This window comes from Zalophus californianus, chromosome X (genome assembly GCF_009762305.2).
Source record: "Zalophus californianus isolate mZalCal1 chromosome X, mZalCal1.pri.v2, whole genome shotgun sequence".
NCBI classification, from domain to species: domain Eukaryota; kingdom Metazoa; phylum Chordata; class Mammalia; order Carnivora; family Otariidae; genus Zalophus; species Zalophus californianus.
Genome location: NC_045612.1, coordinates 30,188,796 through 30,201,148, shown reverse-complemented (window position 1 = coordinate 30,201,148; position 12,353 = coordinate 30,188,796). Strand labels below are relative to the sequence as shown.

The window sequence follows — 12,353 nt, the reverse complement described above, 5'->3', positions numbered from 1 at the left end:
GGCAATGGATTCCTCATTATGACACCAAAGCATAAGCAACAAAAGAAAAATTACATAAATCGGATTTCATCAAAATCAAAGACTTTTTGTGCATCAAAGGACACTATTAAGAAACTGAAAAGACAATCTACACAATGAGATAAAATATTTACAAATCATGTATCTGGTAAGACCTTTAGTTTCCAGAATACTTAAAGAACGCTTACAACTCAGGAATGAATAGATAAACCACCAAATTAAAAACAGGCAAACGATTAGATGTTTTTTCCCAAGAATATGTACAAATGGCCAACAAAGCATGAAAAGATACTCAGTATCATTAGTCATTAGGGAAATGCAAATCAAAACCTCAACAAGATAATACCTCACACCCATTAGGATGGCTATAATAAAAAAATGGAGGGGCTGGCTCAATTGGGGGAGCATGCAACTCTTGATCTTGGGGATGTGAGTTTGAGGCCCACGTCGGGATTAGAGATCACTTAAAAAAATGGAATATAATAAGTTTGGTAAGGATGTGAAGAGACTGGACCACTCACACATTACTAATGGGAATGTAAAATGATGCAGTTGCTATATTTGGCAGTTCTTCAAAAAATTAAACAGAGAATTACCCTATGACCCAGGAATTCCACTTCTACGTATATACCTGAAAGAATTAAAAATGGGTGTTCGGGGCGCCTGGGTGGCTCAGTCGGTTAAGCGTCTGCTTTTGGCTCAGGTCATGATCCCAGGGTCCTGGGATTGAGCCCCACATCGGACTCCCTGCTCAGCAGGGAGTCTGCTTCTCCCTCTCCCACTCCCCCTGCTTGTGTTCCCTCTCTGTCTCTCTCTGTCAAATAAATAAATAAAATCTTTTTAAAAAATGGGTATTCAAACAAATAATTATACATAAATGTAGATAGAAGCACTATTCACAACAGCCGAAGTAGAAATAACCCAAATTTCCATCAACTGAGAAATGGATAAACAAAATGTGGCATATTCATATAAAGGGATATTATTCAACTCAAAAAAGGAATGAAGTATTAATGATTGTTCCAAAGTGGATGAACCCGGAAAACATGATGCTAAGTGAAAGAAGCCAGACACTAAAGGCCACCTATTGTATGATTCCATAAATATTAAATATCCAGAAGAGGCAAATCCATACAGACAGAAAGCACATGAGTGGTTGCCAAGGGAGGGATGGGGAGTGATTGCTGAATGAATAAGGGGGTTTCATTTTGGGGTGATGAATATGCTTTGAAAGTAGATGGTAGTGATGGTGGAGAACATTGTGAATGTATTTAATGCCACTGAATTGTATACTTTAAAATGGGTAATTTTATTTGAATTTTACCACAATTAAAAAAAATGATATAAGGGAGAAAGAATCATTATGGAAAGACGGTGATAAAGGGCACAAGTGGAGTAAGATGTGGGACAACCCATCAGTTTGAATGTCTTAAGCCTCTTTTATGTACAGTGTTCCCCCAATCCAATCCCACTCTCATTAAATCTACATTGTTGTTTGTTTGGGTACATAAGGATGAAATTGGCAATTTTAGAATAAATATTGAGATGAAAAGCCTTAAGGTATAAAGGAGTTAAATCTAAAATTTGGTAATTAATCCTTTTATGATTTTCCTTCTTCCTAAAATTTGTTTCAAATTTTGAATTGTGGAAGGCTTCTTGATATTTTTTTCCCTGTGGAAAAATAAGATCTAATATCCAGATTTCAGGATCAGGTAGAGTCTAAAATCATATGCTACATTTGGCCTTAAGCTTTTTATGTTGAAATTAATGCAGATAATGCAAGTAAGACTTTAAGCACTAAAAACATGACCTGCATCAAGTCACCATTCCCTCTGAGGTCTCCTGGTAGTTAAATCTCTTAGGATAGTGATGACACAATCAAAGCCAGAGGGCCCATGAATCCAGATATTACAATTAAGAACAGCCAGTTTCTCTGCACAGAATATATAATTATCGAATCACTATACTGTGCACCTGAAACTAATATAACATTGTATATCCACTATATTTTGAGAATAATAATTTTTAAAAAATTAAATTAAATTTAAAATACCCAGTTTAACTCTGGTATCTGACACTATTAAAATACACAAAGAAAAAGAATACATTAATTTCCATCAAGGAACATACCAAGAAGTGGTTTCAAAAACTGCTATTTAGGCTGCAGATCTAGACAGTAGCCTACTGAGTCTGAAACCCTCCAGTTTGAGAAGGTGGCTAATCTTTGGCAGGAATGCACAGATTATGTAGTAACCTTCCCAAGGCAGGCTGGAGAGGTGGTTCTTGAAGCTCTGAAAAATGAAACCGGATGTTATGGTTAAAAGTTTTCCATTGATGTGCTAACTGAAACTGACCAAAAAGTAGAAAAAGAGAGATGCTTATCTGTTTCTTACCAAATTCCCTATTTAATTTCATAGCCACTGGATTATATTCAGGTTCTAAATAGTCCTTGAGAGTGTTTGGCTTATCAAACTCAAAAAGGAAATTGTTCTGGTTTAATAACTTAAAAATATTAATTTATTGCTTGTCCTTGTCCCTTGGCACGTGAACAGATTATTAAGTTTCATTATTCTCTCATGTGAGCCTTGTATTTGATGACATAAAAAATGAATCCGTATTTTTTCAAGGTAGGGGGTTATTTTATTGTTGTGTATATTTAATATATTAAATATATATGATACAGAGATTTGCCTATTGTGATTACTGGTTTGTACTATTAGTCAAGTGTAGTGAAAACATTTCATGCTGTTTTTAAAAAAATTGCTATTTACAAGCAAACGTCCCGGAATCAGACGCGAAGATGGTGCCCGGACAGCTCCTGGAGAACACACCTTGAGAGGGAGATGCGGGATGGGGTCGAGGGCCCACAGCTAAGGGCTGAGGCCACCCAGGTCTCTGCGGGGAGGAAGGAGGTGAGTCACAGCGGCGGCGACGCAGAAAGCCGGCAGCTTCGCCGGGCTGGGGGAGCTTCGAAGAAACGCTATGCTTCCCCCATCCCGAGGCGGCACCCCGGAACCACTGCTAGCACACGAGGGGGCCACCCGATCTCGGATCCGGGAGATCGCCGACGCCTGGGCTCACAGAACCCGCTGCGGCGCCACAACCCAAACCTGGGGGACCGGGGGAGACATTTTGGGTGCACCGGCAAAACTCGTCCCCAGGGCTGGGGTCGTCCTGGCAACACGAAGGGCGGTGTGTGCCAGTGTAAATAACCCGATCGGGCAACAGGTACACAGCCTCGGTTCCGCAGGAGCCCCTCTCTCTCCGCGAGTCCCGGTGGACAAAAACCCCTGTCCTTTCTCAGCCGCCGACTTGGAACGACTGCACGCAAGGACCGCGGGCCACCGCCACGGTCTCGCCGAAGGGCGCCGGGCAGCTGGGAGCCGGCGACCGAGCGATGCTGGGCCCTCGGCCTCTGGGGCGTGGGGGAAAGGGAGGACCGAGAGCCCAGCGCCGGCCTTGAAGGGGGTCCCCTCTCGTGGCACCTTGGCGGAGGCAGGACGCAGGACGCAGGACCCTCCGGCCGGAATGCCGTCGCCGCGTCTCCTCCACCCAAAGGGCCGGCACCGGACACAACTTGCGGAGCACCAGCCGCTGCACGGCCGGCTGCCGCTTCTCCGGGAGCCCCGTGAGTAGCCCCTCAGAAGTGTCCCTTCCAGTCCCCGGGTGGGCCTCAGCACCTCCCCGCGGCTGCGGCTCAGCCCCGCCTGGAAGCACAGCGTTCTCTCCCTGGAGGCGGACGCCACCCCGTCTTGCACGGCGGCGCGGGACCGCTGGGGCACGGGCTGGGGGCAGGGGGGAGTGCGGGGGAAGATGGGGTGCTGGAGGGCACGGTGGGTCTTTGGAAGCCGGCCGCGGGCACTTGGGGAACTTCAGACAGGGCCGTGGCCTCCTGATGGCGGCTCAGGGACGCGGCTGCCTGAAAGCAGCAGGCCTCCTTGCCTTTCTGCAGGAACGGCGCCGTCCATCACATGCACTGACCCCATACCACGCGCAAAACAAACACGCCGAGCGTGAATTGATAACTTTATTGAAAAGACAACAAGTGCCCAAAAATGAGGGTCCGTGAATTTGCACTTCTCCTGCATACATTTAGCGGGCATTTAGTGAACTGCTCTTGGCGGCGAGCTACACAGAATGGGGCTGGGCTCAAAAGCACCGTGGGAAAAAACCGTCACGGAGGCCATTCTGTGGGAAAAGGGCTTACCAGCGAACCACGGACGGTAGGAACCCGGGAGCGCCCACAGGAGGGCAGCCGAAGGGAGGGAAAGGTGGAGGCAGCCAGGGCAGAGGAGGCAAGAAGGCAACAGGGAAGAGCGGCATGGGCCGCGGAGGTGGTCCCAGCAGCAGTGGCTGGGGGAGAACGCACAGGCAATCCGGCCGCTCCTGATTGAGGACGGCACGGTAGGGTCCACCCAAGTTAAAGATGATGGGGCGGACCATGGCCACGGGGGGCACGTTTCTGAACCTCAGTGCCCTCTGATGTCTCCTCCACTTGGCCCTCCTGTTCTTAAACCAAACCTTCAATCAGAGAGAAAAAGAGATCGTTTTAGTACGTTGAGCACTGGATGTCATACAGGAGAAAACAAGCAGGCTACTTACTCTCTATGCCCTTAAGGTTTGAAACGGCATCAGGGGAGCTATGTCCTTCTTGCTAAAATCGCTTAGGGAACTCAGGGCCACGGGCCCCCCTGCAGCTCACCCCGAGAGGGCACCCACGCTGCGCCAGGCTGTGCCAGGCTCTGGCTCGGCTCTCTGCTTTGCCTCTGTCCTCCCACCTTGCCTATTACTTTTCCCCGTTCTCAGCAGCAGGTGTAGGTGAGGAACGGCGCTCTGTCCCTGCCGTGACTGTCACACCTGGGATGTCTGTGTCCTCACAGCTGACCAGCAGCTGTCCAGCTGCCACTGGCCCCTAGTCACTAGGCAGGTGTCACCCTGCTTATGGGGGAAGCTCAGCATCGTCCAAGAGTCCTGCTGAGGGGAACAAACCCCATTTTGAAAAGCCCGTCTTGAACAAAGAGTAAGTACGTCATCCATAGGAACGTGCCGGATCTTTCAACAACAGCAGCGTTCCTTTCAGGATGACTGAAGGGTCGCTCCTCTTCTGAAACCGCTTCAGAGTGAAAAAGATGCTATTGTGAGCGAGGCTTGGGCATGGAGGGCCCAGGAGCCTGTGGCTGGTCCTGCTGGGACAGGAGGAAGCCGAAGCGCTGGACACTACCTGAATGTTACAGACATCGGGGACAATGCGTGTTTACACGAACTAGGACCAGATTTGCTAAGTTCGTAAAATCTCGTCCAGCCAACAGATCGGGGGCAAAGAGGCTCACCGCCGTCACTGTGGTGGATTCTGCAGCCTCCAGCCTGCACCACCCTCCAGGCTTTCCTGGGCTCAGCCCCCGGTCAGCTCCCTCCTCTCTGGCTACGGTTCCAGCACCCTGGACAGGACCCCTGCTGCCCAGCGGGGCAGGGCCGCCCCCCCTCCCCAGGCCCCTCTACTCAACCAGGAGAGCCCCATCCCATCCCTTATCCTCTTTTCTGTTGTTCACTGAACTACAGTTGACATACAATACTGTATTCGCCTCAGGTGTACGACATAGTGATTCGACAGTTCTCTACAAAATGCTCGCCGCGGTAAGGGCAGTCACCATACAAAAGGATTACGATATCACTGACTATATTCCTTACGCTGTCCTTTTCATCTCCGCACCGGATTTATTTTTCAACTGAAGTTGGTACCTCCTAATCCCCTTCACTTATTTTTCCCATGCCCCCACCCCCTCCCCTCTGGCAACCTCCATCCTGTCCTCTGTAAATGAGTCTGTATCGGCTCCGTTTGTTGATTAGTTTTGTTTTTAAGAGTCCACATATAAGTGCAATCATACAGTATTCTTAAGGCAAGAAGGTGAAACTGACATTGTAGGAAGACAGTCAACCACCATGTGGGTGAGGAGTCACAAAATGGCTCCTCCCTAGTATCTGCCAACTCTGAACCCTACAAATAAAACCTGTCCTTTGGACTCCACTGTCCTCTCCGCATCCCAGTTAATGGAATTTCTTTGTATTTAATATCTGTAGACATTCCCGGTTTGCAAATGTCACTTGACACAAAGGGGGCCTCTACTCTCCCTGTGGCCTCATTTTCCCTCTGCCGTCCTAGTATTTGGTCTTTCTGCTGCATGAATATGCTGTCTAAAAACACCAGCGCCGTGGACCTCATCTTGGGGGGATCCAAGTTTACCAGAGGCCAAATCTACACAAATGCCAAGTAGCCTAGCTGAGGTACACACTGATCCTCCTTCCGTATTTCTAATACTGGATTCATATAACAGCTCTTACTGCACTTGGGGGCACATCCATTAAACTCTTCCTCACACAAACACTTTATGATCTCAGTTATATGGGGAATCTAAAAAAACCCAACAAACTCAAGGAAAAAGAGATCAGATTTGTGACCACTTTTAGAGGGCTTGGGTGGAGGAACTGCCTGAAGGTGGTCAAAAGGTAAAAACTTCCAGTTCTAAGATAAATAAGTACCAGGACTCTAATGTAGCATAAGGACTATACTTAACACTACCTTATGGTATCTATGCCAGTTAAGAGATTCAATTTTAAGACTTCTATTCACAAAGAACAAACTGTTTATTTTTCTTTTTGTCTTTTTCCTTTCTTCTCTGTCTCTCTAGGACATGATGGATGGTAACTAGACTTGCTGTGGTAAACACCTCACAATAGATGTAAGTCAGATCATTATGCTGTATACCTTAAATTGATACAGGACTCTATGCAACTTATGTCTTCATAAAACTGGGAAAAACTTCTTTGAAAATTGAAAGTGCCGGGGCGCCTGGGTGGCTCAGTGGGTTAAGCGTCTGCCTTCGGCTCAGGTCATGATCCCAGGGTCCTGGGATCGAGCCCCGCATCGGGCTCCCTGCTCGGCAGGGAGTCTGCTTCTCCCTCTCCCTCTCCCTCTCCCTCTCTGTCTCTTATGAATAAATAAATAAAATCCTTAAAAAAAAAAAAAAAGAAAAGAAAAAGTCTTTCCAATTAGCACACGTCAGAATCCAGCCTGGACTAAGAGCCAGTGCCCACTAGTGACAAATTCCACACAATCTCTTCCTAAAAGGACCACAAGAGGAAGATCAAAATCTCAGGTGTCAGACATTCCTCACAGGAATATTCACTAATGCGTTTGGTCGGTTCAGAGATTGGAATGTGAGTCATATCCCCAAGGCATCTTTCTGGCCTTAGGCTTCCACCTGTGCTGGGGTGGCGGCCACCTGGTTGGATCGGCCTCCACCTGGTTGGGTCGGCCTCCACCTTTGTTAGCTTGGTGGAACCTTGTTTGAAATTGTTGCTTTCGTTTCTTTTCTCTTGTAGACAGATTTCAAAGGTGGCACCTACCCCCCTCCCATCTCCACCGTAATGCACGGGTCTACTGTTTAACAAGGTTATCAGGCCGACTATGAAGGAGTTCCAGAAAATGAAGATGTAGGCCTGGCACTCTCCACACCTGTTTACCAAGTACTTAAAAGCCACAGCTCTAAAAGTAAATTAATGAAATTTAACATCTTTTAAATAAAATAAAATATTTTTTTTAAATTAAAAGGTAAAATTGCCTTCGTCTGAATCCTAGAGCAAGAAATCGTATATATTAGGGCGCCTGAGTGGCTCGGTTGGTTAAGCGTCTGCCTTGACTCCAGTCAAGATCCTAGAGTCCCAGGATCCAGCCCCATGTCAGGCTCCCTGCTCAGTGGGGAGTCTGCTTCTCCCTCTGCCGCTCCCCGACTGTGTTTGCTCTCTCACGCGCTCACTCTCTCTCTCAAATAAAATCTTAAAAAAAGAAAGAAATCATATATATTGGAAAAACAAAAAACAAACAAACAAAAAAAAACAACCCAGCAAGAGGCCTAGGCACCTGCACTACAAGCAGTAAGAGTAAAAATAAATTTCTGAACTTTTAAAATAAATTAAAAGTAATTCTATAATGACAAAATACAATTGTTTCCGTCTGAATCCTAGAGTGAAAAAAATCATATGTTACGAGGAAATACCAAGAGCAGGAGGCCCAGGCTGTTGTACTTGAAGGTCTACCCTCCCTGTAAGTCTCAGCTTCACTGGACATAAGGTAGTTGCTTATCTGCTGTGTCATGTGTGTGAAATCTTCCCTCAAGCCTATGCCAAAATATTTGTAAATTCACTCCTTAGGCAAAGAGCTTATGCTCGTTTTCAGTAAATCAGTGTAATTCAACTCCTTGGTGAGTTGAGCGATTTGAACGATTTCCACTTCAGACTCCATCCAAATGTGACCCGACAGTGAAGTGGTGCCTGCATGATAACCCTTTCAGGAGCTGAGCTGTCTGTTGAGTATGTGTGCTTGCGGGTATTCCTTTCTTTACGTTTATATAAAATATTTATGTTTCTGTATATATTGTTCTAAGATGGGTTATATATAAATGTACCATATATAATATAAACTTGTGTATATACAAGTCACGTATGAGTGCTTATACAGGAATACATAGGAATTACATAATTATACCCTTATAGTATAATACTTAAATAATACATGATGATTCTATTGTAGAGAAACATTACTACCATATAATGATATTGCTATATCAATAGATTAACGTGCTACTCAATAACTAATATCAATTCATAATAAATAAATATTAATCCATAACTGATACAGCAAAGAACAATCTATTGGCTATAGTATATGGTAATTGTATATTACATAGGACTATATTAATAACATCGTAGATAATAACTGATTAATTATATGTGCATTATAGAAATATATTTTATATTAGCAATAACAATGATGTCACATCGATATATATGGTATTTATCTGTTATGGAAGATGCTTAAAAAAGAATATACTTTTGATATACTGTGTATTTATTACGTATACATTTAACATATCAAATATATATATTCTATACTAGATGAATATGTAAGCATATATTCTATGAATTAAATGTGATTTATATGTTATATAATTTATATTCATATTTACTACATGGCATGTACTTCTTTTTTTTTTAAGATTTTATCTATTTATTTGAGAGAGAGAGAATGAGAGATAGAGAGCACGAGAGGGAAGAGGGTCAGAGGGAGGAGCAGACTCCCCGCTGAGCAGGGAGCCCGAAGCGGGGCTCGATCCGAGCCCCCGGGACTCCAGGATCATGACCTGAGCCGAAGGCAGTCGCTTAACCAACTGAGCCACCCAGGCGCCCCACTACATTCCATGTACTTCTAGATCACATATTGATTTATATAATAAATACACATATATGTTAGTATATACTCCATATAAAAATAGTACGTATACTATATATATGATCCATAATTATGATGTTATGTGTAAATACATGTATCCGTTAGTATACAGGTATATATTACATATAAAAATAATACGTATACTATATATATGATCTATAGCTATGATTATATTTCTATTTGTGCTATATTTAAAAATCCGTATAAATATGTGTATTCTATGTCTAATTCAGTGACATCTAAAAGTATATATAGGTACAGTTTATACAGACATGTGTGTATATTTTATAGAAGGGATACGATACAATACTAGTTTTTTCATTCCTTTAGGAAATCATGTTCCCTCTGGAAATGGGCAATTTCCCAAACCTGGGCTTTATTTATCCCGTTGTCCCCCCACCAAGACCCAAAAGTTCAACACTTATTTCTCAAAGCTAGCAAAGGCCACAAAAACCCAGGACGGTGAGAAGGTCAAGGACAAAGATGTCCAAGTCCTGAAGCCGGTTTTAGAACGGCTCCCAGCCAAATGGTTTCTTTCGGGTTTACTGACCTGCACTCTGGCTTCAGGCACATCGATTAATCTTGCAAGCTCCTGGCTGAGGGGAGAAAAATCAATATTTGGAGTTGGGGGTGAATTAAAATACAGCATTTTTCCTTCCTCTTTTTAACATTTTTTTCAGGGAGATGTCAGTGACATTTCAGGAACCAGTCTGTACACTTAGGGAAAGTCACACCATTTCAGGTTTGACAATGAGATGCAGTGGACCAAGACCTGAAGGAAAGCCAAGTCTCTTGGGTAAAGGAGGCACAGTCCCCGAGAACACACGACATTCTAATTCAGTTTCCTTTAGTGTTACCAACTTCAAAATGAAGAAATATCTCTGAGGATCTAGCCCTACCGACTTTCGATCATTGCTCTTAACCCCATTTTATGGATTAAATTAGAGCCCTCCAATAAGGTGCTGTCCATCCATCTCTCTCACCCTCTCTCTCTGACTCTCCCCCCAGCTCTCTCTCTCTCTCTCTCCCTCTCCTTCTCTCTCTCTCTCTCTCTCCCTCAGTGATGACCAAGTTAGAGTACATTCCCATAGGTGCTAAGGGATGGCACGAACTGCTGTTCATTCTTTGGTTGTGCTTGTTTTAAAGTTTCGGTATCACTGACTTCCTCCTCCCCTACCTCCGCCCACAGCCGCAGACGCCTCGCCCCCAACACTGTCCTGTACCATCTAGCTGGAGCTTTCCTTCTGCAGGGCAGCTTTCCCTCAAGCAAGATTTAATTGGACTCTGTTTTCAGATTTTATTTTTAAATAATCTCTACAACCGGCGTGGGGCTCGAACTTAAGACCCCAAAATCAAGAGTCACAGGCTCTACCGACTGAGTCAGCCAGGCGCCCCTTTTCTTTTCTTTTCTTCCTCTTCTTTTTTTTTTTTTTAACTTTTCATTGTTTCAAGACCTCTAGCAAAATCGAAGGGAATGCAGAATATTCACTAATCCAGATAGTTTTCAAGTGCACTACTTAAAAATGTAAAAATGGGTGCAGGGGCCCCACGGCGGTGTAGAGATTACTGAAAATGAATCATTTTAAAAAACCGAGTGCAGAAATAATTCACGACGAGTAGACTTACCACGATTTTAAACAAAGGTAGGATCCTAAACCACTTGCTCCCGCGTCTCAGACCTGTCGCCCTCGTCCCCGCCCACCCTGCTGCCAGTAGGACATTTTTCTGTGAAGGGCGGCGGACGCTTTCCCGGCTGGACGCGATCAAACCCGCCCGAGCGAGCGTCCGCCTTCGCCGCCCCACCCGCAGAGCGAGCGCTCAGCTCCCGCAGAAGCGCCAGTGCCCGGCGGGCCCGGCAGCCTCGACGCCGCTGGGTGTTCGTCCGCCGCGAGGACAGAGACGCTGCGAACCCGTCCGGCCCGCCGCCGGCGAGGCCGGGAGCCCGCGCCCGGCGCCGCAGCCCGTCCAGCCCGCCGCCCGCCGCCCGCGAGGCCGGGAGCCCGCGCCCGGCGCCGCAGCCCGTCCAGCCCGCCGACCGCCGCCCGCGAGGCCGGGAGCCCGCGCCCAGCGCCGCAGCCCGCTTACCGCATGAACGCGTTGGGATACTGGGTGCGCTGGAAGAAGTTCTCCAGCTCGCGCAGCTGAAACAGGCTGAACATGACGCGCAGGGTCGTCGGCTGCCCCTGTGCCGGCGCCGGACCCGTGACGGGGGCCTGGAGCGGCGGCCCCCCCGGCCCCGGCTGCCCTGGCCCAGGCGGTGGAGATTCTGCGGCGCCGTCGCCGTCGCCGTCGCCGTCCGCTTCCTCCTCGACTTCAGCGGCCGCAGGGTCCTGCTCCGGTGCGACCTCGTCCCCCGCTTCCGCCGCCGCTCCGTCTCCGGTGTCTTCGGTGTCTTCGGTAAGCGACATCGCCGCAGGCCGGGTTTCTGCAGAGGAGGAGATCCAGACAGAAAGATCAGGGCATCGGTGCCCAGGCTGTGGGAAGGAGGGCGCGAGGGACAGCATCTGCGGGGTGTCGGGACCGCCCCCCTCGCCCAGGGAACGTTGGTTTCTGGGGCTTGCTGCAGGCGCCTGTCCCAACGGGCACCGACCCTGCGGCTCTTCGCGGTCCTCGTCGACTTCCAGGCTGAGGAAGCCGGGGTCATCGTCCTGGCCTGGGCCGGGAGGCTCCACATCCCTGGTGCCGTCTTCTGCAGACTCCCCGTCGGATCCTTCTGGATCCATGGGTGACGACGCCGAGAGCGGTGGCCTGCGGACGGGCTCCGGCAAAGCGGTCCTGGCGTTGTCGGGTTCCCGAGTGTCTGGGTAGGCGCCCCCTCTCTATATACCGCCTGCTGCTGGGGGTTGGGCTCGCGGACGTGCGCATGCGGTCCGGGCTTGGGCACCAACCAGGCGGGTGCACTTGCAAGGGGAGCTCGGGTAGGGCGCTCTTTGCCGAGGGCGTCGGAGCCGGCAATGCCTAGCTAGAGGGGATGAGTCTTCAAGTCGGAGCTGGGCTCGCACGCCCCGAACGGGTGGCCTGTCTCCCCCACAGGAAGGCGCTGTGCTGC

At 47.5% G+C, this 12,353-nt stretch overlaps 2 protein-coding genes across 2 annotated transcripts; one reads left to right on the top strand and one right to left on the bottom strand.

Annotated features, from left to right (window-relative positions):
- Positions 1-2,780: 2,780 nt before the first annotated feature.
- On the top strand, positions 2,781-4,112 carry LOC118356481. The gene is made up of 2 exons (XM_035725350.1): positions 2,781-3,646; positions 3,971-4,112. The coding sequence occupies exons 1-2, from the start codon at positions 3,001-3,003 to the stop codon at positions 4,033-4,035; spliced, it is 711 nt and encodes a 236-aa protein (XP_035581243.1). The 5' UTR covers positions 2,781-3,000; the 3' UTR covers positions 4,036-4,112.
- LOC113930167 (homeobox protein ESX1-like) lies at positions 4,033-12,113 on the bottom strand. The gene is made up of 4 exons (XM_027607288.2): positions 11,895-12,113; positions 11,390-11,729; positions 9,855-9,900; positions 4,033-4,539 (listed from the first exon to the last, which is right to left on the bottom strand). The coding sequence occupies exons 1-4, from the start codon at positions 12,025-12,027 to the stop codon at positions 4,222-4,224; spliced, it is 837 nt and encodes a 278-aa protein (XP_027463089.1). The 5' UTR covers positions 12,028-12,113; the 3' UTR covers positions 4,033-4,221.
- Positions 12,114-12,353: the final 240 nt, after the last annotated feature.